Source organism: Macrobrachium rosenbergii, chromosome 3 (genome assembly GCF_040412425.1).
Source record: "Macrobrachium rosenbergii isolate ZJJX-2024 chromosome 3, ASM4041242v1, whole genome shotgun sequence".
Lineage (NCBI taxonomy): Eukaryota > Metazoa > Arthropoda > Malacostraca > Decapoda > Palaemonidae > Macrobrachium > Macrobrachium rosenbergii.
Genome location: NC_089743.1, coordinates 76,067,195 through 76,090,483, shown reverse-complemented (window position 1 = coordinate 76,090,483; position 23,289 = coordinate 76,067,195). Strand labels below are relative to the sequence as shown.

The 23,289-nt window shown below is 34.6% G+C and overlaps 2 protein-coding genes across 5 annotated transcripts in view; one reads left to right on the top strand and one right to left on the bottom strand.

The window, feature by feature from the left end:
* Nucleotides 1-17,438, top strand: part of LOC136825825 (kelch-like protein 30) — a 123,944-nt gene extending 106,506 nt beyond the window's left edge. For all 4 annotated transcript variants that reach the window (XM_067082780.1, XM_067082794.1, XM_067082787.1 and 1 more), the window contains exons 9-10: nt 5,281-5,490; nt 16,916-17,438. In XM_067082780.1, the coding sequence (XP_066938881.1) occupies nt 5,281-5,490; nt 16,916-17,349 (644 nt within the window). In that variant the 3' untranslated portion in view covers nt 17,350-17,438. The remainder of the gene's footprint in view (nt 1-5,280; nt 5,491-16,915) is intronic.
* LOC136825859 (sialin-like) overlaps nt 1-23,289 on the bottom strand; it is a 198,023-nt gene that overhangs the window by 29,563 nt on the left and 145,171 nt on the right. The window lies entirely within an intron of this gene.

The following is a 23,289-nucleotide window of genomic DNA, read 5'->3' as shown; positions in this document are numbered from 1 at the left end:
TGAATATTACTAGACTGTAAGTGTTTTAGCTTACAATTGCAGTTTTCGACCATTTCGGTCGAGTTAAAGTTGACCGAAAGTCGAATTTTTTCTATTTATCGTGATTTATATGAAAATATTTCAAAACTGATAAAAGCTACAACCATCAGTTATTTTCTGTTGTATTGTACACGAAATTGCACACATTTTCATATATAAAACTTTATGTAACGACTAATATAAAACGGTGCAAATATTACGACAACGAGACGAAAGAATTTCCGAGATGTTCGGCCGAGTTACCGCGCAGACGTAAGGAAAATGTTTTTTCAAAAATTCACCATAAATCGAAATATTGTGCTAGAGACTTCCAATTTATTGCAAAATGAAGGTAAACGATTGAATATTACTAGAATGTAAGAGTTTTAGCTTACAATTGCGTTTTTTTACCATTTCGGTCGAGTTAAAGTTGACCAAAGGTTGAAATTTTGGCAGTTATTGTGATTTATGTGAAAATATTTCAAAACTGATAAAAGCTACAACCATGAGCTATCTTCTGTTGTATTCTACATGAAATTGCGCACATTTTCATATATAAAAGTTTATGTAACGACTAATGTAAAACGATGCAAACATTACGACAACATGACGAAAGAATTTCTGAGATGTTCGGCCGAGTTACCGCGCGCAGACGTAAGGAAAAAGTTTTTTTTTTTTTCAGAAATTCACCATAAATCGAAATATTGTGCTAGAGACTTCCAGTTTGTTGCAAAATGAAGGTACATGATTGAATATTACTAGAATGTAAGAGTTTTAGCTTATAATTGCGTTTTTTTACCATTTCGGTCGAGTTAAAGTTGACCGAAGCTTGAAATTTTGGCAGTTATCGTGATTTATATGAAAATATTTCAAAACTGATAAAAGCTATAACCATGAGTTATTTTCTGTTGTATTCTACATGAAATTGCGCACATTTCCATATATAAAACTTTATGTAACGGCTAATATAAAACAGTGCAAACATTACGACAACGTGACGAAAGAATTTCTGGCGCGGACGTAAGGAAAAAGTTTTTTAAAAAATTCACCATAAATTGAAATATTGTGCTAGAGACTTCCAATTGGTTGCAAAATGAAGGTAAATGATTAAACATTACTAGAATGTAAGAGTTTTAGCTTACAATTGCATTTTTTGACCATTTCGGTCGAGTCAAAGTTGACCGAAGGTTGAAATTTTGGCAGTTATCGTGATTTATATGAAAATATTTCAAAACTGATAAAAGCTACAACCATGAGTTATTTTCTGTTGTATTGTACATGAAATTGCGCACATTTTCATATATAAAACTTTTTGTGTAACGGCTAATATAGAACAGTGCAAAAATTACGACAAAATGACGAAAGAATTTCTGAAATTTTCGGCCGAGTTACTGAGCGGGCGTAAGAAAAAAGTTTTTTTCAAAAATTCACCATAAAACGAAATATTGTACTAGAGACTTCCAATTTGTTGCAAAATGAAGGTACATGATTGAACATTACTAGAATGTAAGAGTTTTAGCTTACAATTGCGTTTTTCGACCATTTCGGTCGAGTCAAAGTTGACCGAAGGTTGAAATTTTTTGTAGTCGACGTTTGCTATGTCCACTCGGCATTCAACAGACAATTTTAGTCGACGTTTGCTACGTCCAACAGGCGTTTAAGGGTTAATACTTACTTATTCAGTGTAATTTTCCATAAATAAAAATCAAATACATTTTTATTCACCCATCATGCAGTGGAGAAGAAGTATGCCACTAACTTGAAGCAGCAGTATTATAGCTGTGGCTAAAGAAATGAATAATGAGCAAACTCCAAAACGATTTGGAGGCAAAAGCAACGCCTGAAACTTAAAAAATCACATGTACTTCATTTAATTTACTGCATTCATAAATAAAGTTGTTGCAATTTTTAAACCCAGATTTGATAAATTATGAAAGAAATGTCTCCCTGAATTAAGTTTAATTCAGCAACTAAAGACACCGATGATTTTGGTAAAACGCAATCATCTGATGATTTTAAGAATGTAAACAAAACCAGAATGCAAATGGCACATGATGGCCTTGTTCATATTTTGTAATACAACAATATGACAATAATACATGCAATATGATTAGGTACAGTGAAACAACAGTTTTATTAAAATTATCATTATTCTCAATACAACTATTATTTGACTTTTGCAAATCGATATGTTGGTGTAATAACCTAACCGGGCAATAGTCTCTCTCTCTCTCCATTCCATCAACTGCTATACTTATGATGATACTCCATCCTTCACTAAAAAATCTTGGTTTTTAGAATTCTGGATGAAGGATTGTCAATGTGTACCAAGATGAACAACCAAATTGAGAAACAGCTGATTGCGACGTCATGTACCGTAACTATTAAATAGACAAGTTAAAACTTGCCGATTCTCAATGGTGGCTTTCATAAGTAAAAATTATATACATTTTTATTCATCCTGCATAAATTAAAGCTGCAGGTTATAGCTGAGGCTGAATAAAACGAATAAAGGGCAGGTTGTAAAAAGCTTTGGAATAGGCAAAAGTAATGTCTGGAACTGGCAAAATCACACTTACTGCTTTTACAATAAAGTAATGTGCACGTTGTAAACACAACTTTGTTTATTTGCAAGAAAAAGTATCTCCAAATTGTTTTTCTAGCAACTAATGGCAATAAAGCTGTCGGCAGTACCAAGACCATCGGTGGTCTTGGTAGTTTTCAGTCAGCCGAGATTTTGAGAATGTAACCAATATCAAATGCAAATGGTGTATGATGGCAATGTTTACATTCTGTAATACAGTACCAATGTGATAATAATACAAGAAAAATAATGTTAATTGGATGCAGCAAGCAAAACAACCTTTATTTAAATCATCATTATTATAAACATAGTTGTACTGTTCAACCTTTGCAAATGATTACTTTTCTCCAGAAAATATTTTGGTTTTTAGAATAAGAGATTGTAAACCTGTATAGGTATTTTGTTGTGTTTACAGTAATATTAATATTTTAAAATCAGTACAATATTGTTCTAAGCATTTTAGGGGTGTACTGTATATATACTTAAGAGTAACAGTTGTGAGAGGGTAATGTAAGATGACTTTGGGTGTTTTGGGATGATGGTTTGGAGTGTATTTTTGTTTGAAATATTAAATTGTTTTATTATGATAATTTAAGGTATGCTTTTGTTTGAACTATTAAATTAGGCAGTTGTATATTTACATGCATTCATGTGTATATACAATGATATATCAGAGTTCCATTTATATTGGTGTGGGCTTGGATGCTTTTATCCATTATCTTGGTGAGTTACTGCATTTGAACCATCCAGACCTGGAATTTAGTAAGAGCATTTTGAAATTAAAAGTCTGAAGTGGTAGAATTAGCTCACCTTAATTATTGCTGTTATTACTCACAAGTTTAAAGTTTTATTACACCAAGAAACTTGTATTTCTATGAGGAATTGTAGTTTCAATACAAACTTTCATACTGTACATATAGCACTTAACCGGAATAAGTTTCAACCCATAAACCATTTCCAGTTTTACAACAGTTTTTTAACTACAAGGATGCTGTATCACTGGAATAATTTGGTCTGTTGTTGATAGAACTATTTATAGTCTCCATTGAAAAGTAAAATTATATTTTTGAATAACATCTTTGATATTTTTTATCATATTGTTAGTGATATCTGAAATTAATTGCCCATACATTTTGGGGAAAAGTAACCTTAACCGCATTCCTCAACTTGTATTGTATCACTGGCATATGGAACCAAGTACAATTGGTCCATTAAGTATTGGCATCCCTCTTGAATGTAAGGACAAAGTAACTAAATTAGCAGCAATATGGTTAATGTCAAGACCAACAACGCAAGTGTGCAGTGTAATGAGACCTGCTGACCAATACAAATTCAGCACCCAAATGTCATCCGGTTTAAAATTCAAAAGTCCGCATGCAGTAATAAAAACCTTGTATGTCAATTTGTAATCCAGTCCCAAAGATGCCACCAAGAGGTGGGGAAATGGTCCTTTGACTAGAAAGAGTAATTGGAAAGAATATTGAATAATTTTTCCTTATTACATGAGAGAGAAAATATGCCTAAGTAGCATATACTGTATATGTATATATATATATATATATATATATATATATATATATATATATATATATATATATATATATATATATATATAATTATATGAATTTTAAATTATTAAAGTTTTAATAATTAAAATTTCATATCCTTTTCATATACGATACCATAATTCATATCTTGTCATTGTTATATTTGGAGACAGATATTGACTAACCCAGTGTTGTTGCATCTACTTCCATTTCTTGAAATTGTCAAAATTCTCATTTGTAGGGCTTAAAAACAAAGAAATAAATTTTTTTCACTTTGCATCAAAGTATTATTTTCTTCATTTATTATACATGACGGGTTTTTTTTTTTACACTGCACCAGAAAGAAGCCTGGAACAGATAAGCCTACTTCATACATGAGTGTGTGCCTCGTCCTGTGAGTACTGTATGTGTGTGCGCCTGTGTACATGTGCCTGTGCTTACATAATTCATCTGTTTAAAGCTGCTTCCAAGTTACTCAAGAGACATCACAAAACCACATTTCCTTGTGACTAAAAAAACTGTGTTCTAAAGCAATTATTTTTTATGTTCTTTGCTAAAATTTATTCAGAGACTTTTCTTACAGTTTCATTATGTATTCTTAGCAGTTTAAATGTTCCATGCTAGTATGCCACAGGTATAAACATTTCTAGCAGAAAATACAAAAAATGTGATGTCAATTGAGTATATTGCTGATTAGACTTTTTTTTAACAAAAATTATTGGAAAGAGGTATGGGCACTTAATGACCAATTGTACAGTAAGGCAGGGAGGGAAATTAATGGTAACTGAATAGAAAGGCAGTTAAGTGTTTGTTTCCCAAACTGACTACTTTTATCTTTTAATTATCTTGCAAAAACCATATAAATAAAGAAGTACTGAGTGAGTGCCTGTTCTCTAAAACCAAACCTGCCAACTTTCTTAATTTAACATTTTGTATTCTACTTTGCAGCCCTGAATGATGCAGGCCATTTTGAAATAACTAATATCTTCCATGAATCTTTAGTTGAGACCTTGTTACCATTTTCAGGTAACACATTTTTAAGTAACTGTTGTTGCATTCCTATTTAAATGCTTATCCTTAGTGTTTTAGTTTTAAGTTGCATAGTTTCAATTTAATTTCTTGTACTATTAGGGAAATGGCTGCCTTGCCCTGATATGCCTCACTGTGTTAGCAATGGAGCTGCATGTGCTTTCAAAGGAAGAGTGTTGGTGTTTACTCATGAGATGCAACTGTTAACATATTATCCTTCAACAAGAAAATGGTCTGCGATACCTTTACGATCACCAACTAAACATGGGTATCGAGCAGCCCTTGCTTGGAAAAATCACATTTATTTGATAGGTAAGTAATTCCCTTAATCACTTATATTCTTATAGTGTACTGAATTACAGTAAATTGTAACTGTCAATGTCTTCTAGTTACTTTATTTAATTTAATTTAATATGCTCTTAGTTTAGCATTTCATAGATCTTTCTCTATTTAAAACAATTCAAACCATTACTCATCCACATTATACGTGGTTTTTGAAAAGACCAGCTGATAATTTTTATAAAAAACAGGTTTTGACATAGGAAAACCTATTTTTGGTAGTAGCTGTTGAGTCCTCAAGGAGTTACTTTCTATGGGTATGTCAGAGCTCCATGGTGACCACACTAATGTCAAAGAATTCTCTTTTAGTTGATCTTTTGGCCAGGTAATGTGCTGTAATGATAAACATTATTCCACGTGATGGAGTACATCAGGGACTCAAAGATAAGAGGGCACTTTACCTTATCTTTAGCGAAGCTGTACCCAGTTTTCCATTGTCAAAAAATATTAGAAGTGATTATTGCGCATGCGCAGTCTGCCATATTGTCGACAGACTGGCAAAAAGACCAAGAAGCCATAACTTTCTGTTGGTCAATGCAGGATGATCCCTCGCCCAAATCCCATGCCTTTTTGTCAGGGCAGTGGGAGGATTTTGAGGACTCAACAGCGAATACCAAAAATAGGTTCTTCCTATGTCAAAACCTGTTTTTTTTTATAGCGTAGTCGCTTGTTTCGTCCTCAAGGAGCTTTAAAAAGAAATTGACAGGTGACAAAATGGCTTAAGCTCTCAAATTTAAATCCCAACAACCCAAAGAAAAAACATTTCTGGTCCCAGGTCAAACCACAAGTTTCCAGCCCCATTCTTTATTCCAGATACGTACCCCTCAGGTTTTGGTAACAAAGAACAAGAAACTAAACAAGAATTAATGTTTTAGGGTGAAGTTCTACAGTGACTTACCTAAGCATGCTGGGTCTGGTTGCTGTATTGTCACACCTTCCCCCAGCAATAGTTGGTATACCAACCCGTTAGGAAGACCCCTCTTGTTTTTCGCTGTAGTGCCTATGGGATCAGGACTAAGTATACCCCTACTGATACACAGTGTAGTTGAATTTGTTCGAGCTTGTGGCAGTAATGTTTTTAAGAATACTGTCTCTGATAACCACCCTGTACATCAGAGACTTCTTCGAAAGAGACATTTCTGAAGAAGGCCACAGATGTACTTGCGTTCCTAATATTATGTGACCTAGGAAGGGAGTGTGGATTTGCCTTTTTAATGAGGGACACTAAAATTATTCTCAGCCCTTGTACAGAAAGGGATTTGTTTGTGCTAGGGTGTAGGAAAATTGGATGTTCTGGGATGTTTGCTATGACCTCTAGGTAAACCTTAAGTGCTTGAACCGGGCATAATGTCTTGTTTACGAAATTAAGTTTTCTTATCAAAATAGGAGGTTTCCTTCCTAAAGGATTCTCAGTCTTGGCTAAGAATGATGGGCCAGAGGACAATAATAACTGAAGGTCGGCTGTTTGCGAGATGTATCGTCCTAGTGTAAGAGTGCCCTGTTCACTAATACAAGCTCCTGATGCTAGAGGAGTGAAGACTATCACCTCTTGCAGCATGTGAGTTGTGGTTGTATTGGGTCTGCTGAATTGAGGGCTTGACAGAAGTCTAAGCATCTTATTCAAGGACCAAGTAATTGGAAGCCTTTTGGGAGCTTGTCTTTGTAGTGCAAAAGACCGGAGAAGGGGAGTGACAGTTTCTATACCAGAGTCAATCCCGAATCCATAAAGCAAGGGTTCCGTTAATGCTGCCCTGTATGCCATGATTGTTGTAACCACAAGGTGTTTGTCTTCAAAAAGATATATAAGAAAATTTAAAAGTATTTCTATAGAAATCTCAACTGGGCTCTCAGTATGGATATAATCTAACCATATCTTCCATAACAATTTTTGATCAGCACTGCATGATCCTAGGTGAGTTACACAGCATTATTCATGATTGTACTGCTGGTCATATATGTATAATTGGGGACTTTAATTCTCACCCCATAAAACAATTTTATAACAAACTTTCTTGCTTCTGTCAAAATCACGCTCTCCAAATTAGAGATGTAATGCTCCTCCCGCCCTCCTCCTATACCTATGTACAAAATAGAACGGACACAATTACAACCTCGTGGCTGGACCATTGCATCACATCCCCACAACTTCATGATTCTGTTGTGACTGGCAACATTTGCTACGATCTTGCAATGGGCTATGATCACATTCCCTTACAGGTGTCATTCAGTACCCCATCCCTCCCTACCATGAACCCCCTAACTGATCGCCCACCTGCTATTAACTGGGATTTAAAAAACCAACAGAAAACCAGATCTTTAGGGAAACCAAGGAAATCAGGCTGCAGTCAATAGTTCAGCTAGCAGATGCCTTACTGTGCACTAACCCAAAATGTAGCAATGACCATCACAGAGAGATGTGAAAGAATTAAATTCTATTCGAATATAATTTCTGCTATGCTTGCCTCCAGCAGGGATACCTTTAGATCTCGTCAAGGCAATTCTCGTAATGTACCTGGATGGAGTGAGTTGGTTCAAGATCTGTATACACATTCACAAGAAATGTTTTACTGGAGGCAAATGTAGCCCGGCAGAAGGGACACTTTGCACTGCTAATGAGGCAGGCGAGAGCGCAGTTCAAATCTTGCCCTTACACCGCAGGGTGAATGAAAAGCAACCAAGAGCTGATACAATGTCCAGAAAATTAGAATCTGGCGATGACACCGTCTTTTGCAACATTCAACCCTTAATCCCAAAACTAAAAAGCTATCACAGAGAGTAGGAGATGCCGTCGGTGATGAGGCTATCACAAGAATGTGGGGCGATCACTTCAGCGCTATCCTGAATTGCATAAATGATCAAGACTCCCGAAGGGATGTAAATAACCTCCTTACTGATAACATTCAGTTTCATTTTGCCAATTGTATAACGCCAGGTAACATCAGCGATGCCATAAACAACCTATCTAATAAATCGCCCGGCTGCGATGGTCTGCCTGTTGAAGCTTTCAAATTCTGCCATCCAATAATTTACATTTTGCTAGCTGCTCTATTCAATGCATGCATAATTCAACAATTTCTCCCAGACTCCCTCATCTCAAGGCATGGCTTCTCCAAAAACTCTAAAAATGCTTATACAGGTATTATCCTACTTAGAATGGGGTTAGATTCCAAAAAACCCATAGTTTGTTGGAAAAATGTATCTTGAATATAGCCTAGCCTACACTAGGGTATTCAGTACCATGTATATATATATATGATAACCAAGCGTACACTATAAAGTATACCCTTTGCATACATGTTATAGTAATTATTAATATCAGCTGATTCTGGAGGTTCATGCAGTGACTTAAGATAATTCAGTACAAAGAGAAATTGAATACAAACAAGAATTAGCTTAGCCTACACTATGGTATATCGTATACAGTAATACCCCAAACTTGCACGATTCAAGTTGCACAAATTCACAGACACGAATTTTTCATTGGAAACTAACTAATTGTCATACACGAGTTTTTCACAGATATGCAAACATTTGCGAATACTGAGAAACCCTGCAAAAGTGTTTGTTTAATTTTTTATGCAATAAGTTTTCAAGCCTTTATGTGTAAATTAAAATCTTTAAATAATAAAAGTAATAATTTCTCTCTCTAAATAATAAAAGTAATAATTTCTCTCTCTCTCTCTTTTATTGAGATGAGAGAATTTTTATGGTATGTGTATATCTTTATTTGTTTTGTAGGGTAAATAAATTTTTTACCTGATAATAAGTACTAATTTTCAAATAATAATAATAATATATAATAATATAATAATAATAATTAATAATATACCAAACAAAAACTTCTTTCAGTTTTCTTCTGAAGATGGAAAGAGAAACCCACAAGATTCCTGTGTATAACTTGTAAATATTTACACATTACTTGAATCTCTAGTACTTTTACCAAACAAAAACTTCTTTCAGTTTTCTTCTGAAGATGGAAAGAGAAACCCACAAGATTCCTGTGTATAACTTGTAAATATTTACACATTACTTGAATCTCGAGTACTTTCAGGTCCTAACTGTGACCCTTTTTCAAGGGATGTGAAGGTGGTCAGGCTGGTTCAAGGTTCAGCAATCTTCTGGAACTTCTCTCCCTATGCTGTCAATTATATGATGGCTGTCCTGTTTTCCATTCTCTTGAGAGTTGTTAATTCCCTCCTGTCGGTCTGATATCCTGAACTGATGGTCAGTGGGATTAACCCTGGTGGTAAGTGAGTGGTCTTGCTTCATGAATTCATAACTTTAACATAATTTATTTTCTCTCCATTACGGCGCTGAATGGCCTTCTTGGCCCCAGTGCCTGGGCTTTTGCCCTAAATATCATACATCCAGCCATCGGTCTGTTGGGCAAGAGACCTAACCTCCAGGTCAGAAGGGTCGATCTTAGCTTCTTTTAATATTAAAGCTTGGCTTATGGGATCTTCTGAGGTAAATTCTTTGTTTCCTTCTATCACTTTAATCTCTCTGATGAGTGCCCCTTCCACTACCCTCCTATGGCTGATGTTATTGCTTGTGTATATAAGCCTACGGTTTTTAAAATCCATCCTATGGTTCTTTTCCCAACAATGCCTAGCTATAGCACTCCCCTGTGGGTAGAGCTATTTCTTGGATTCTAGTCCTTACTCCCCTACCTGTGTTTCCTTCTATTACTTTAATTCTTCTGATATGCTCCCTTCCACTACTCTCCTATGGTTGATGTTACAAAGCAGTGGTCACTGTTTTTTAAAATCCATCCATAGTTCTTTTCCTCAACAATGCCCAGAGTTGAGTTGCTTTTTGACTCTAGTCCTACTTCCTTCCGTTTCACTCAATACACTCTCCACAATTGTTGCAATTAATTATGTATACCCATCTATAACATCTGCATTACTGTCGTCTCCTTCCAATTTATTTTTACATGCTTTGTTTTTTACGGTGTTGTCAAAGGTATACACAAACTTATATTTAATTTCTTTCATTTTTTATGTAATTTGCTTCATTTTAGGAATATAAGGGAGGGGAACTATTTTCTTGTTTTCTGTATTCCATGTACCCTCTGTATTTTTCCCTGTAAAAAATCCTCCTAGCTTTGTTGAGTGCCCTTTTTCTGAACCATTCCGGGTATGCTAATGTATCAAAGCTTTTATCAGTGTAATTTATTTCTTTATCTATCTTACAAGGGTCACACGTTCTCATTGCCCTAAGAAATAAACCTGCTAGAACACCTATTTTTATATCGTGACTGTGAAAAGAGAAGAAATGAATATACGAGTTTGTGTGTGTGGACTTTCTATATGTGCTGAATTCATATCCTATTTCTTTCCTTTCTATCAGGATGTCTAAAAAGGGCAGTTTATTGTTGTTACTTTTCTCTAGAGTGAATTGGATGTTGTTATCAAAACTATTAAGTTTGTCTAGAAAAGTTTCTATTTCACTTTCATCACCCTGCAGAATGGCAAAAATATCATCCACAGATCTCCACCAACCTTTCAATTTTAAGTTGGAACATTAATATTAGGGACTAGATTAGTCTCAAAGTATTCCATATACCGTAGATATTAGCGAATATTGGTGATAATGAGGACCCCATAGTTACTCCATATTTCTGTTTGTATACTTGTCCCTCAGACATAAAATAAATATCACTAACACATAATTTGATCCACTCAAGGAAGACACTTATTTCTATGCAATTGAAAATGTTAGTAGTCTGCTTAGTCTGCACGAGCAACAGATATAAAAGCACAATATCAAAACTAACATGTGTCTCTTTATATTCTTGTTCATAACTTTCTCTATGAAATCTACTGAATGTTTAATATGCGATTCATAGAGAAAGTTAAGAACAGGAATATAAAGGGACACTTGGTTAGTTTTGATGTAGTAGCTTTATTCACCAATGTCCCCTTCGATAAAGCTTAGAATTTCTACAGACTAAACATAATGAGGGCATTTTCAGTCCAAGCATAGAAATAAGTGTCTTCCTTGAGTTGATCAAATTGTGTCTTCCTTGAGTTGATCAAATTATGTGTTAGTGATACAGTACTTATTTTATGTTTGAGGAACAAGTAACAAACAAATATGGAGTAGCTATGGGGTCCTCATTATCACCAATACTCGCTAATATCTATATGGAATATTTTGAGACCAATCTAGTTCCTAATACTAATGTTTCTAACTTAAAATTGAAAGGTTGGTGGAGATATGTGGATGATATTTTTGCCATTCTGCAGGGTGATGAAAATGAAATAGAAACTTTTCTAGACGAACTTAATAGTTTTGATAACAACATCCAATTCACTCTGGAGAAAAGTAACAATAATAAACTGCCCTTTTTAGACGTCCTGATAGAAAGGAAAGAAATAGGATATGAATTCAGCACATATAGAAAGTCCACACACACAAACTCGTATATTCATTCCTCTTTTCATAGTCATGATATAAAAATAGGTGTTCTAGCAGGTTTATTATTAGGGCAGTGAGAACGTGTGACTCTTGTAAGATAGATAAAGAAATAAATTACATTGAATGTGCTTTGATACATTACATACCCAGAATGGTTCAGAAAAGTGGGCACTTAACAGCTAGGGGAGGATTTTTACAGGGAAAATGCAGAGATACATGGAATACAGAAAAACAAGAAAATAGTTGTCCCCTTTATGCCTAAAATGAAACAAATTACATAAAAATGAAAGAAATTAAATATAAATTTGTGTATACTTTGACAACATTCATAAAAACAAATGTAAAAATAAATTGAAATGAGAAGACAGTAATGCAGATGATATAGGGTATACATAATTAATTGCAACAATTGTGGAGACAAATGTTTGGGTGCAACAGACAGGGGAATAAGGATTAGAACCAAGAAACACAGAAGGGCAGTACACAGCTCAACTCAACAGGGGAGTGCTATAGCTAGCATTATTGGGAAAAGAACCATAGGATAGATTTTAAAACAGTAGGCTTTATACACAAGCAATAACATCAGCCATAGGAGGGTAGTGAAGGGGCACCAGAGAGAGATGAAAGTGATAGAAGGAAACAAAGGATTTACCTCAGAAGATCCCATAAGCCGAGCTTTACTATTTAAAAGAAGCTAAGATCGACCCTTCTAACCTGGAGGTTAGGTCTCCTGCCCAACAGACCGATGGTGACCACTCACTTACCACAAGGGTTAATCTCACTGACCATCAGTTCAGGATATCAGACCGACAGGAGGGGATTAACAACTCTCAAGAGAATGGAAACCAGGACAGCCGTCATATAAAAGGACATCACAGGGAGAAGAAGTTCCAGAAGATTGCTGGACCTTGAACCAGCCTGACCACCTTCACATCTCTTGAAAAAGGGTCACAGTTAGGACCTGACAGTACTCGAGATTCAAGTAATATGTAAATATTTACAAGTAAACAAGTTATACACAGGAATCTTGTGGGTTTCTCTTTCCAATAATAATATAACTGTAATTACATAATTCATACTATTTTAAACAAACAAATCTCTTCCCCTCATCTTTTGTAAGAAGCTCGAAGGCAAATGCTGTCAGACATGTAGATTTAACATGACAAGAAGGGGGAGTGTTGCTGATTAGCAGGTCAAAGGTTTCTTACTTAATTCTCTCTCTCTCTTTCTCACTCTGTGTCCGTAATAATTCATAAAAAATTTCACTCTCTTAAGTAAGGACAACTGTTTTCTCTCTCTCTCATTCGTAGTTAGCGCAACCTACGTATTACTGTTTCTCATTATATCTTTAACTGTACAGTAGATAATACTGTTTCTCAGTATATCTTTAACTGTACAGTAGATAATTTTAAATTGATCTAATTTTACCTGTACAGTCTACAAACAGCACTGTTCTACAACATAGAGACATAGAGCATTTCAGAACAAGGAAAGAGACAGAACAAATAGCTTAAAAACGAGGTTGAGAAGACTAAAAATATCATGGGAATGGGGAGAGAGAAATAGTATACTAATCTTCACTCTCCTATATTTTTACAGTCAACCATTTATTTTTTTTTTATGGTAATGTGTTGTTAACTTTTAAATGAAATTACGGTAACTTTAATTCATTTAAAAGTTAATTAATACTGAATTTCCATCTTTTGATATCTAAAGTAAGAATAACTCCTTCTCTCTCTCTCATTTCTCTGCCTCCATATATGTTCTCTCTCTCTCTCTCATGTTATTCTCTGCCTCCGTAATTGTTCATAATTACACTTAACTTGATATTCAAGTAAGGACAATGTCTCTTCTCTCTCATAATTCTCTGCCTGTAATAATGATAAATAATTTCACTCTCTTAAGTAAGGACAACCCTTATCTCTCTCTTATTCATAGTTAGCTCACTAATATTTTTACAACTTTTTATTTCTGTATGTCTTTACCTGTACAGTAGATAGCTTAATTTGATCTAATTTTAACTGTACATCTACGAAGTGTAAATGCACTAGTGTGGCAAATACGTTCTAAAACATAAACATAATAACTAAGAGTTGTATTAGTCCAAATAAAAAACACTGTTTGTTCATGAATAAGCATTTCAGAACAAAGAGAAAGAGACCTAGAATAAAGAAGTTATTAATAAGAGGTTAAGAAGACTTCTAAAAATAGATTGGTTGGAAGGGGAGAGAGAGAGAGAAATTCCCTTCTAACTCTGTTTTTATGTCAACCATTTATTTCTTTTTTTAAGGGTAATGTATTAAGCTAACTTTTATATGAAATTACAGTAACTTTAATGTCATTTAAAAGTTAGCTTAATAATTTGGGAGCATGATTAGGGTCATATTTAGTGTGTAAACTTTAGAAATAAGCATTTATTAGCATTTTTAGAGACATGCCAAACTTACATGAAAATTTGCCTTGTGTGAGGGGTTCTGGGACCTAACCTCGTGTAAGTTCAGGGTATGACTGTACATATACGGTAGCCTAGCCTACATTACACTGTACCCTATATTTACATATTAATATCGTATTATACAAAAATCACCGTAACAAATATGCATCTTTTCCATGGATCTTTTAAAATGTTACACTTTACTTCACTATCAAATAATATTGTATATATTCTTATATTGGTTTTGTATTATAAATTGTGATCATAGTGATCAATGTTTTGGTTTGGAAATCGATTATGCGATAAGTTTATTTCGCATATTTAACTCGGTTCAGAACACTTTTCTTCCTTCTAGTTAATGTAAATGAATCTCTAGATACTTTATTTACTGTATATGGGGCAAGGTTATTTTTTGTTATACAAAGTGTTTTTAAGTTGAATTATAACCTAAATATGTCTCGTTGTGAATTAATTTAGTTATTTTTTTTGTTTATTGATGATGTTGGCCGTTTGGGGGCATGTTTGTTTTGTGTAAAAAAAAAAATCAAGATTCCGTTCGCTATAATACAAGCTTTATGTATTTATCATTTATCAGCATAAAAACAGCAGTAATGTGTTCTTTCATGCCCAGTAGTATTTATTAACATACTCTCTCCAATTTTAATTAAAGTTGAGTTTCATCCATGTTGCCGATGCACGATAATTTGTAGTCCTTAGCAACTTGAACATTGTTTTCTCAGCTTCAGCTATAACTTGCAGCTTAAATTTGGTATATTTCCTTGCCGATCTTTTGTCCATAGCGAATAAGGGTATTATGTAAAAATATATCAGTCCTATTCTACTTAACGTCATTTGTAACACAACTACAGTAATTGTTTACTACCGTACGATGGTTGAAATACAGTACAAGCAAAACGGCTGTTGTTGTCTGATTCGGTTATAAGCAAAACAACAGTTTCTCATTCAGTTGTTTATGGCTGTATGCATACTGTATACTCGAGTATAACGTTACTAACAATACTTTTATCATTCTCTTTTACTTTTTAAACTAGAAGATGGGATAAAGAGATGGAGGAAAAGAAGCTGGTCTATTGTAATTTGGTCTCTTCGCTGCCTGATTATACGCTGCTGCCTGCGCCCGCGCTAAATTTTAAATATTTTATAAATATTGTCGCATCGATATTAATTGCTTACCCCTTTGCAAAATTGAATTATTGTAAGGCGGATTATCGTAACTCGAGCACTACCTGGGTACCTGACTTTTAATAGTTTTATCACAAAACTTACATTTAGTCATGAAAATTATATGAAAATACAGTAATTAGTGAGTATTTCTCAGTGAAAAATACCGCGAATGAGCGAATTTTCCGCGAATAATGTGTATATTTCGCAGTGAAAAATACCGCGAATGAGTGAGTTTTCCGCGAATAATGTGTATATACGTTCCATAGAGAAATCCGCAAATTGTGAGAATGCGAATACGAGGGTTTACTGTATCATATTTTCTCACTTCTACCTTGTCTTTCTTTAAAAGTCTTGAATAAGGAAACATAGTGTTGGTTTCCATTTTCTTCACTTGCCTGAATAAGAACACAGTCAGCGTTTGGTATACATTTATTTCACTTGCTAAGGTCCATTTTGCCTGTGTTGCAGGTTTTGTCAAGAAAGAACTAAGACAACAGTAGCATCCAGTATTCCATTTCTAGCACCAAGGGATTGCAATGTATGGTTGGGGAATAATTTGTTTTTAATTTTTACAATGCTTAGGTTCCTAGGGAGGTGGGTAATTATTTACCTTATACATATTTACATAATGTATTGCATTGGGTTTACATTCTATTTCTAGTTTGTATGTCACTGCCCTTCCCTTGGGCAGTTGGGAGGGGGCCCCATCTCCTTCCATTTGGATCTTTAGCATTGGTTTGTCTGTTGTCATACACACAGCTGCTATTATTGTCAGGTTCCGATATGTATTGCATTTGTATTTTATTCTGGCATTGTCTGTCGGTTCTTTTAACAATGTTTTCTTATCTTGTTTGTCTGTGTAGTATTGGAAGATGGCCCCCGTGTTTTTGCGCACTTTTAATTAGCCGTCTAAGTGTACTGTAGTCGACTGGCTTTCTATGGAAGGTCTACATTCCTCCTTGGGTCAGATAATTCATAAACCACATTGGTATTCATCTCCTTTTACGTAGGTAGTGTACACAGGTGTTGTTTTTCGTTACAAGAGATGTCAGTAGGTTGGGCATGCATACTGTATATACATTGATGTTGGTGGAAGGAGCTAGTGGCTTAACTCCGTTCTAAATAGTTTTTTTGATGTTGCATTCATAATTGATTGGTGTTATGTTAAAGAAAATCTTTTGGTAACAAATTTTATGATAAGTGTTGAAAATGCCTCCTCTAAACTGTGCTCTCTTGTTAGTTTTTGTGTTAAGCAGGCCTTTAATGTTATCTGGTCAAAATGCATTTGCAAAGAATTTGTGTTTAGGATTGCAGATAGTGTTCAGGAGACTAATAGATGGTAATTTTATCTTTCAGATCACTGTTCAACTAAAGTATACAGGTATTATCCAGAAGGAGGTCACAGTGTTGTAGAGTATGGATACTTCCTTGCTCCTCCTATTAATGTTTGTATTGTTGATGGCAAAATTTATAGTTTTAGCCATGATGACTTAGATAATCATGTGATTGAAGTACTAGATATTGAGGATGATCTGGGAAATATAGATAATACAGTGGCTCATGGTGGTAGAATTGATAAGCACACTTGTGATAATGGGGAAAGGGAAGATATAGGTGATGCTAATATCTTAGTTGCAGATTACTGTGATAAATCGAGAAAAGTACCAAAGAAAGTCATTGCTTCTAGAGAGGTATGGAAAGAAGGCGATGATGGGCCTCATATTTTTACAACAAAGTGTCCTGCAGATGTCACTTTTTCATTAGGATGTTTTCCACTCATGAAACTTTAGTACATTATGTGATATCTTATATTTTGAGTTTCTGTTATGTTAATTATATGTAAAAGAAATAAAGCAGATAATGTGATATATGTAGATTAGATGAGCTTTTCTCTTTACTCTGTAGTATTTAAAATTTAAGTGTTCATACAAACTAATTATTGCTATATAATTTAACCAGACCACTTAGTAGTGCTTCTAGACCTATTTATGCTGGGCTGACGCAAATGATTTTGTCTAATGTTGGATGAAAGCGCTGGAATAAAACATAGTTTAAAAAAGTAGACTGTTATGTAAGAGACTGTTAATGAAAAATGAAAGAATGAAAAGAATGGTTATCGGTTGATGGCATTCAGCAAAAACTTTAAAGCCACCTGCAGTTTGTTTCACCATGCACTGATGCAGCACCCCCTTTAAAGGCCATACAAAGAATAGTGTCCTTACCGAGCCTCACAAGTTGGTTTGAAGTGGATGACTAAATAGGTATTTAAAAACAAAGGGGGGGGGGACCATGTTACTATAGGGGATGAAAGACTTGAAATGTAGTAAAACCTTCACTTTCCTCATCTCCATATAGTATAAGCTTTGCTTAAAATATCACATGTTCATGGAATATAACTTTCCTGTATTTTATGAGATGTTCTTACCTTTCCATATTCCTTTCTCTCTTGCATTAAGTAGTTACTTTCATGATTGTAATTTTTTCTGCAGTACTGTAGTTTGTTCTCAATGAACCCATTGCATATATAGCCCATTTGTGTGGCAATGGAAATTACTTTGGAAATTTTTGTCTGCCTAACTGTCAAGTACTAGCAGTTCCCGAGACTGATTTGGCAGTAACTTCAGTAACTTTTTTTCTACACTGACACCTCAGTTGACTGGATCTCAGCTATCAGCTTTCCATACTTACAGGATGTGTCATCAAGTCTGCAGTTATTTTTTCTCATTATGAAGGTTCTAACTGCTGTACAATATATTTACATAATGTAATATATATGCAGAAAATTACTAAAATTATTCTTGAAAAGTAATTTTGTAAAAGTGAAAGTACCATTTTGTTCATCTGGCAGTCACATGCTCAGAAAATCTGAGATGTATGGTTAAATAAACTTTAATTCAATGCATATAATAGACTGTTACTTTATTTCAGAATGTGTAATCACTCTACTGCAGATCATTGTTGATCAAATGTATAAGAGTTCTGTATGTAAATTACATTAAAGTGATTTTTTTTGTATTAGAAACTGCTCTGATCTAAGCTCTCAGGTGAAAAGAAGTGTAATTTCCTGAGCAAAATTTATTTTTAAAGTGATTGCTTCGTGCTTCCTTGTTTCATTATGCCAGCAAGCACTGCAAGTCTCAAGATCTGTAATTAAAAGAAGTCTAGTTACCTCAGTCTACCACCTCCACACCTAAGTTTGGAACATCACTGTTTACTCCATTACATACCAGTGGCATTCATTGACTGTGAATTAAGACTAAAATGCCCACAGTCTCATTCCCACTGGAGCCTCACTACTGTTCTTACACCAAATTTATGGTACATATCTAATGCAGTTTGCTGTTTTTATTGACATGTACTATGTTTAACTGATTGTTGTTAATATTTTGTAATTTTCAAGGTAAAATTTTGTGCTGTATATAGTAATTTTCCAAGTCTGAGTATGTGTATGTGTGTTTCTATATGTCCACTAGCATCATGTTAGAAACCACTACACATTTCGCTGAAGCCTCCCCCACCTCCCTTGTACAGTGTTTTTATTGACATTTATTTAATGAAGTACAGTACTGAACTCAATACAATAATGTAAAGTTGCATACATAAATTTTTCAGTCTGGATATGTGTGCATGTCTGTATGCACACAAAAATCACATAATGAAACACTACATATGTGTGCATGTATATATGAACACACAGCATTATGTTTAGTTAAAATTTGCATGTACTGTAGCCACTTGTAGTGGTTCTGCTTACTTACCAAGTAGCTTATGCTTACAAGATATGTAAAATACAAAATATCATAAGTACTGTATATTTCCATGTATAAGATGACCTTTAAATCCTAAACTTGACCCCTAAAAATTGGGGTTGTCTTATTCTACCATTCTAAAAATCACACCTTGAATTCTAAGTACAGTGTATTGTTAATCAGTAGGCTAGCCTCAGTTCAGGGCAAATACCACCGACATACATGAAAAGATTCACATTATGAAATAAACTGATAATAAAGGTAATAAAGCCATTTTTACCTTATATATTAAGGGCATATTTGAGGAATAATTCCATATCAATGAACTCAACATTTATCTATATGAGCCCAACTGAGAAATTGTAAAGATTGAATTATGGTTGCCCTCACAGCAACCTTTATCTTTCGGTAACCTTTTAGAAATTTTTAAGGTAGTGTAATTAGAATAACATAACATTAATTGCTAATTAAAAATTCATCATTGTTTTGGTAGTAAATAACAGTTTTTTATTACAAACAACTGTTTAGAACAATTCAGTCATATGAATGATGATTATGTATGATAATTATTGTATTGTTGTTAGGGGTTGTTTGTGATTGGTGGTGAAACTTAAACAAAACAATGGTTTCCTTTTAGGGGACATTTGTAGGAAAAACATGATATAGAATTGGTAAGTAAAACAGCATTTGTAATAACATCATCTTTACATAACCAAAAGCCAGCCTATACACAGATAGTTTTGCAATTTAGCAGTTGTCTTATACTACAGATATGAGATAAATTCACGAAAATTTGCCATAATTTTTTACCTCAACTTATCTAAAGGTTGTCTTATACACGGAAATATACGGTATATAAAAGTCTATAAACCTCTTTTGTCTCTGTTTTAACACAGGTTAAAACAGAGACACAGCCTGCTCCTCTGTCTCTCTCTTGCTGGGTTATTCTTTATAAAAAAAAAAGTAAAATCTTGAGAGAGAGAGAGAGAGAGAGCAAACACCCACTGTGTAACTCAGGTTAACATGATGTGTACATATATGCATACACTCACTCAGACTGAGAAATATATGCATCTCACAGTACATTAATGGATTGAGTACAATATTAAATTGCATTAAATAAATGTCAATAAAAATACTGTACCAGAGAGAGAGCCACGGTAGGTGCAAAGTGTTTTGTAACTCAAACCAAACAAAGATGTTTATGAGATTGTATATTGTATGATATTTGTGAATTCTACAAATCTTGTAAGCACACCTTGTATGTAGGTAGAACTACTGCAATCAGCCAAAATTTTGTTAGGCTAAACTGTGCATTAATGTATTGTATGTATTTTTAAAAGCAATTAATTTGCATTACTGTACTGTACGTATTTTTAAAAGAAATTAATTCTGCATATTATTCTCTAAAATTGAATGATAAGTAAATATTTTAAACTGAGAGAAGGCTACAAAATACCAATTAGGATAGGCTATTAATTACTTAATACAGAATTGCTGTACAGTACACTGTAAGGTATTGTATTGTGTAGGCTATATGCCTCAACTGTCCGTTAAGTTGAGGTGTCACTATGGTCTCCATTACATGCAGTGTTCTTGCACAGTTTATAGTCTTCCATTCACATATTAATTTTGTGTACTTGACATTGAAATTTGGCTATATTGTTCTGGTACAGTGGCAACAGGGATTATGCAGGCACCAATATAATTTTTGTTAAAGAACACCTGGTGATTTATGAGCAATTTTTGAGGATAATGAATGATTTTGATGTTGTAGTAGGCTAATTTACAAAGAATCAGTGCCTGTTCAGTAGTGTCGCTAACTGTAGGTCCTAATATTTTTAGGCTTATTTCCTTGTGAAAAATTGAGAGGTAAGTTTTTGTTTATTATTGGCATAATATTTATCTATACATAATTATTGTGTATTTGTGTGTAGGTATGGAATAGGCCGTGTCCTTTATTGCTCTCATCATCCGCTGTGTATTTAGTTCAACAATGATTACAGATATTTCAGTGATATTTTATTTTTGTATGCTTTTATTTAGAATTGGTGTGCCTTTGACCAATATTCTGCTGTTTATAAAAACTATTCTTTTATCTTGAGTCTAAACAATTGCATGCAGTTTATTAATTTTTTTGCCAAAATAATATTTTCTTGTTCATATTTGTCACTGCAGAAGTGTCTAATGTTTCGTGGTATTTTATTGAAAGCATTAAAGCTAGCATTCATAGGAACCCTATTTTAAACTGTTTTACCCTGTAGGGGGTTAGTGCCGTCAGTGCACCTCATGCGGTGCAATGTAGACATTGCTTAAGGGTCTTTGCAGCATCCCTTCAGCCCCTAGCTGCAACTGCTTTCATTCCTTTTACTGTACCTCTGTTCATATTCTCTTTCTCCCTTCTTACTGTCCACCCTCTCCTAACAACTGATACATTGTGTGACTGTGAGGTTTTCCTCCTGTTACACCTTTCAGACTTTTACTGTTAATTTCCGTTTCAGTGCTGAATGGCCTTAATTACCCCTGTGCTTGGCATGTATGCCTAAAATCTATAAATCAATCATTAAACTGTTTTACACTTGTCAATTGCAGATATATGATATGTGTCTACATGTGAAAAAAGGCCAGAGCCCTGTACAGAAGTTCCCTGAAGACATGGACTAAGCACAAAGGAAACCTTTCATTTGTGACTTTGTTTGGGAAGATTTTGCTGCTAGATTTGTGGGCAGGATTAATTTACTCATGCTGATGCCTTCACGCACTAACTAGGCATGAGCACTAACCTGCTCTTGATCGGAATTGCATCTAGCAGTGAAAAGGAGTGCCACATGACAATTTTGCTTTTAACCAAGGTGACTGGAAAGAGGACATTTTAATTCTCAGTCAACAAGAGTGCTTTTCTGTGAGAACCTGCAGAGAACAAGTCTCCTCTTGGCAGATGTACTACAGTAGTAATCAGGAAGTAGAAGCACTCCTCTGAAGGTGTGGAGGCAGTTTATTTCCTCTTCCAACTCTGTGATTGTCAATGCTTCTTTGACCTTCCAGGACAAAAATGGAGAGGTATCGTGCACTAGAACAGTGACGTGAGATTGATGTTAAATAAATTGGAACGGCAAAAAGTGATATACAGCTCCCAAGATATTCAGCTGTTCTTCATACTAACTAATGCAATAGAAGGATGTCACCTAGAGTCGGTTTTTTTTCATCTGTCCACCGCCTGTGGTGCTCACGCTTGGTAACACTGCGTCCCGGGCTTTAAATAGTTATGCTGTGTGTAAGTTTTAGGTAAATAAAAGGATATCTGGGTGTACATTTGCAACTGAAGAGTATTTTAATAATTTACTGTATGCGAATTACACCGATAATATTCGAAATAGGATATTGTTATTGTTGTTGAATTTAAGCTGCCTTTTCGGGGTGGTGAATCCAGACGCAGTGGTGGAAAAATTGCTTTTCTCGCTGTTCACCACGGCAAGATGTCAAGTTTATTGGACCACACCAACTCTGCTACTAAGCTATGTGTTACTTCATTACACGTAAGCATATCAGTACATACTTTTAATTTTTATAAAGTGTGTTTTAGCCAGATACAGGTGGAGAGTGCTGTTCCGTCCCCTCACTCCCTCCCTCCCTCTAGGACCGTACTGCAACTTACTCACACATATCACTCGATTGATAAAACATCTGTTCGCCACTTCATTTTTATGGGGAAGTATTCGTTTTTCATCATTCATTCTCGAGACAATTTTCCAGCCAAGACTATTAGGGTGGTAATCCCTTAATCAAAGGAGCCTTACATTTGTTTACATATTCATTTATTAATAGTTTAACATGTAGCCTAGCACTGATACGTCTTCTTAACATAATTGTAATGTTAAAATGTTAAATAAAAGGAGTAGCTACAAATTTTTTTCAGTCAACTATGGGAAATGAGGAATTACCATAGAATCATATAGCGGCAGCAGACACTTTTATGTAAAA